Genomic DNA, 3,665 nt, shown 5'->3' on the forward strand with positions numbered 1-3,665 from the left:
TCTAGGTATACATAAAAAACAAACAAGCAACAATTTGAGTTAGATGCCATGTATGTTCTCCTGGTGGTAGTTTCATGGCAGTAGTAAACTGTTGAATAAGTACAAATCGAAGAAACCTACAAAATATAGGAAACTATGTGTTAGACATGTTTTGCAAAGAATTCCATTGCGTAACCACCATAAAACATCCACCCTATACCTTCACAGAGTTTAAGAAGCTGCTTTGCGGCTCACAGATTTTTTCAGAGCTTCTTTGACATCTTTGTTCCGTAGGGTATAAATGAGGGGATTAAGCAAAGGTATGACAAATGTGTAAACCAAGGCAAACTGCCGGTCCTCGTACTCTGAGGTGCTGGACCTGGGACGCAAGTAGACCAGGCTACAGCAGCCATATTGCAGCAGGACCACAGTGAGATGGGAGGAGCATGTAGAAAAGGCCCTCTGGCGCCCCTCTGCTGAACGGATACGCAAGATAGTGATCGAGATGAAAATGTAAGAGATGCAGATGAGTACGAAGGGAATGATCAACACACAGATGCCCACGACATATAGGATAGCCTGGTGTATGTGAGTATCCTCACAGGCCAGCCTTAGGACAGGTGGGGCATCACAGAGGAAGTGATTGATCTCTTGGCGATGTCCACAGAAAGGAAGGGAGCAAACCAGTGCTGTGAGTGGCAACGTGAGGCAAATAGCCAGGCCCAGCGAGCCAACCACCATTTGGGTACACAACTGCTGGGTCATGATGAGGGTATAGTGCAGGGGATGGCAAATGGCCACATAGCGGTCATATGCTATGATAGCCAGTAGGAAGCAATCAGCACCACCAAAGGTGAGAAAAAATAACATCTGGGCCCCACAGCCAGCCAGTGAGATGGGCTTCTGAGCTCCAAAGATGTTGGAGAGCATAAGGGGCACAGTAGTAGTGGTATAACAGATTTCTAGGAAAGACAGGTTGGACAGAAAGAAGTACATGGGGGTATGGAGGGAGCTATAGGCGCACACAACCCCAATGATGGCACTATTACCACAGAGAATCATTATGTAGAGGAGAAGGAAGAAACAGAAGAGGAGGACTGGATCTTGGGGGAAGTGGTTAATATCCGGAACACAAACTCAGTAGGGCCAGACTGATTGAGGTGGAGAATATTGGAAGAAGACATCCCACCTGCCAAAAAGAAATAGAAAATCAGAAAAGCCTTGTTACTGCAGCACTTAAAAAACCTTTGAATCACAGAATTTTGGAAATTTATGGCACTTTAAAAGCCATCTTAGATAAGTTGTTGCCTTCTCTGGACCTCAATATTTCCAACTATACTATGATAATAATAACAGTAATAATAATAAATAGCATTTATGTACACTTCAAGGTTCATCAAGTGGTTTACATAGGTTATCTCATTTAATCCCAACAATTCCCCTGTGAGATAGTTGCTATTATTCTCCCCATTTTACAGATGAAGAAACTGAGGCTGAGGAAAGCTAAATAACTTGCCCACAGCTGTCATACAGCTGATAATCAATGAGGCAGGGGTAGCACTTGATGGGCTCAAATTTTCCTTACAGCTCCTACATAGTAGATTCTACTTCTAAGTCTCTCCTAGTACTGGCATTCCATGTTATATGATCCAATGCCCTTTCCAGCTCTGACATTCTATTGGCTCCCAGCTTTAAAATTTCATACTCCATGTTCAAAGGTCCCTTTCTGCACTCCTGTTTTATGAGTCAGATTCTATCTGATTTTCTCTAAGAACTAGTGTGGTAGTATGGCCAGATTTGGAGTCAGGATCTGAAGTCAGAGAAGACATAGGTTCATTCTGCCTCACATATTTAAGAGCTGGTCAACTTCATTTTTCTCATTTGTAAAATGAAGGAGTTGAACATGAAAGCCTTTAAGTTCTTTTCTGAATCTATGATTTAGGGCATAATTTTCCAAATGGTTATGGAAATAATCAATTGGGGAATGTTCAATTAGAAGGCACCAGAATGAATAAGCCAGAAAGGATGTGAAATAACATTCTGTGGTGATCTTTAAGAGGAAGGAAGGAAGGACAAAAGAAAAAGAGAAATGAATGAAAAAAAGGAAGAAAGGAAAGAGAAAGAAAGGAAATAAATATTTTTAAATGCTTACTATGTGCCACTCACTGTGCTTTGTGATGCAGATATAAATGCAAGGAAAAAGAAGGACATTCCCTACCCTTAAGGAGCTTACATTTTAGTGTGAAAAAGGAAGCTGAATAGTAGAAGCAGGGGGATGAAGGTAGAGGGCATTGCTTTTTGATAGATGGATACCCATATGTCTAAGCCAGGTGAAACATTCCAGGGAGGCAGTTACTCTAAAAGACAAATATTCTAATTCTGGGGAATAGAGAACTCTGGAAGTCTCATATCCCTAGTAGTCTGAATCTGTAATCTCTTGAATGAACTTTTTTTTGTCAGAACGACCAAAATGTTTTTCTTTCTTTCTTTTTTTGAGAATTGGGGTTAAGTGACTTGCCCAGAGTCACACAGCTAGTAAGTGTTAAGGGTCTGAGGCTGGATTTGAGCTCAGGTCCCCCTGACTCTGAAGGCCAGAGCTCTATCCAATGTACCACCTAGCTGTCCCTCTTCTTTTTTTTTTTTTTAATATAAATTTGTCAGGTTGATGAAATGTCTGCATGATTAATTTTTTTTCATTTATATTTGTAGTGTTTCCATAATTATAATGAAGACTAATAAATATGTGACCTTTTAAGGTTTGCAAAGCACTCATATTATCTCATTTAAAACTTGCTAAAACCATTTTATAGATGAAGAAATTAAGGCCGAGAGGTCTGACTTGCCCAGGGTCACATGACTAGTAAATATCTAAGAAAGGATTTGAACCCAGGTCTTCCTGACTCTAATTCAAGACTTTTGTATATTTTACTACCTCTAACATTCTATCATTGTTTCCATAATTGGTCGGGTAAGATGACACCATTAAAGTCCCTCTCATCCTTAGATAAATTCACGTCATTTGACTGTCTTAGTTAGATATTATCCTATCTTCTTCTCTCATTCTCAGCTAAACTTCATTAAAAGCCATTTATACATCTTAGATGCTTTTGCACAGACTGTGGCAAATACCTGGAATTCTCTGTCACCTCTTATCTTCACTAGCTTTTGACACCCTTGGTTTCATTCAGGACAGCTCAAATGCCACTTTCTGCTGGAGGCCCAGGAACTTGAGCCTTTGCCTCTGAGATTACCTTCCTTCCACTCTGCATGTGTCTTGTCTTCTCCATTAGAATGTGAGCTCTTTGGAGGCATGACTGGTTTTTGTGTTTTTGCCTCCTACATGGCTTCACCATGTCAGGTACATGACGATGACTTCTCAAAGCTATGGCAGTGGAAGGAAAAAAATATAGAAGAGTCCAAGACAAAATAAAAGCTTTGAGTGCAGTCATGGAGATGGTTGGTATGCTTGTTGTCTGACGACCAACCCAAGTATAAAGCAGTTTTTCATCATGTAGGCCTTAACCAGTTTTCAGGCTCCATCATTCTCTAAGACTGTCTATCAAGGGATGAGATGATACGCTGGTGGAAGGAAAGCTGGTGCTCACCAAATCACAGATCCTTACATTAATGAAGGGTTGAAATTCAGAGATATTTTAGCATCACATAGACCCAGACAAACACCCTTC

At 40.6% G+C, this 3,665-nt stretch overlaps 1 protein-coding gene across 1 annotated transcript; it reads right to left on the reverse strand.

The window, feature by feature from the left end:
• Positions 1-210: 210 nt before the first annotated feature.
• On the reverse strand, positions 211-1,163 carry LOC110200670 (olfactory receptor 10Q1-like). Its single transcript, XM_020976058.1, is given in 2 exon segments — positions 211-1,076; positions 1,079-1,163. Coding segments are annotated over 2 exon segments (951 nt in total).
• Positions 1,164-3,665: the final 2,502 nt, after the last annotated feature.

This window comes from Phascolarctos cinereus, unplaced genomic scaffold (genome assembly GCF_003287225.1).
Source record: "Phascolarctos cinereus isolate Bilbo 61053 unplaced genomic scaffold, phaCin_HiC Scaffold_9;HRSCAF=440, whole genome shotgun sequence".
Lineage (NCBI taxonomy): Eukaryota > Metazoa > Chordata > Mammalia > Diprotodontia > Phascolarctidae > Phascolarctos > Phascolarctos cinereus.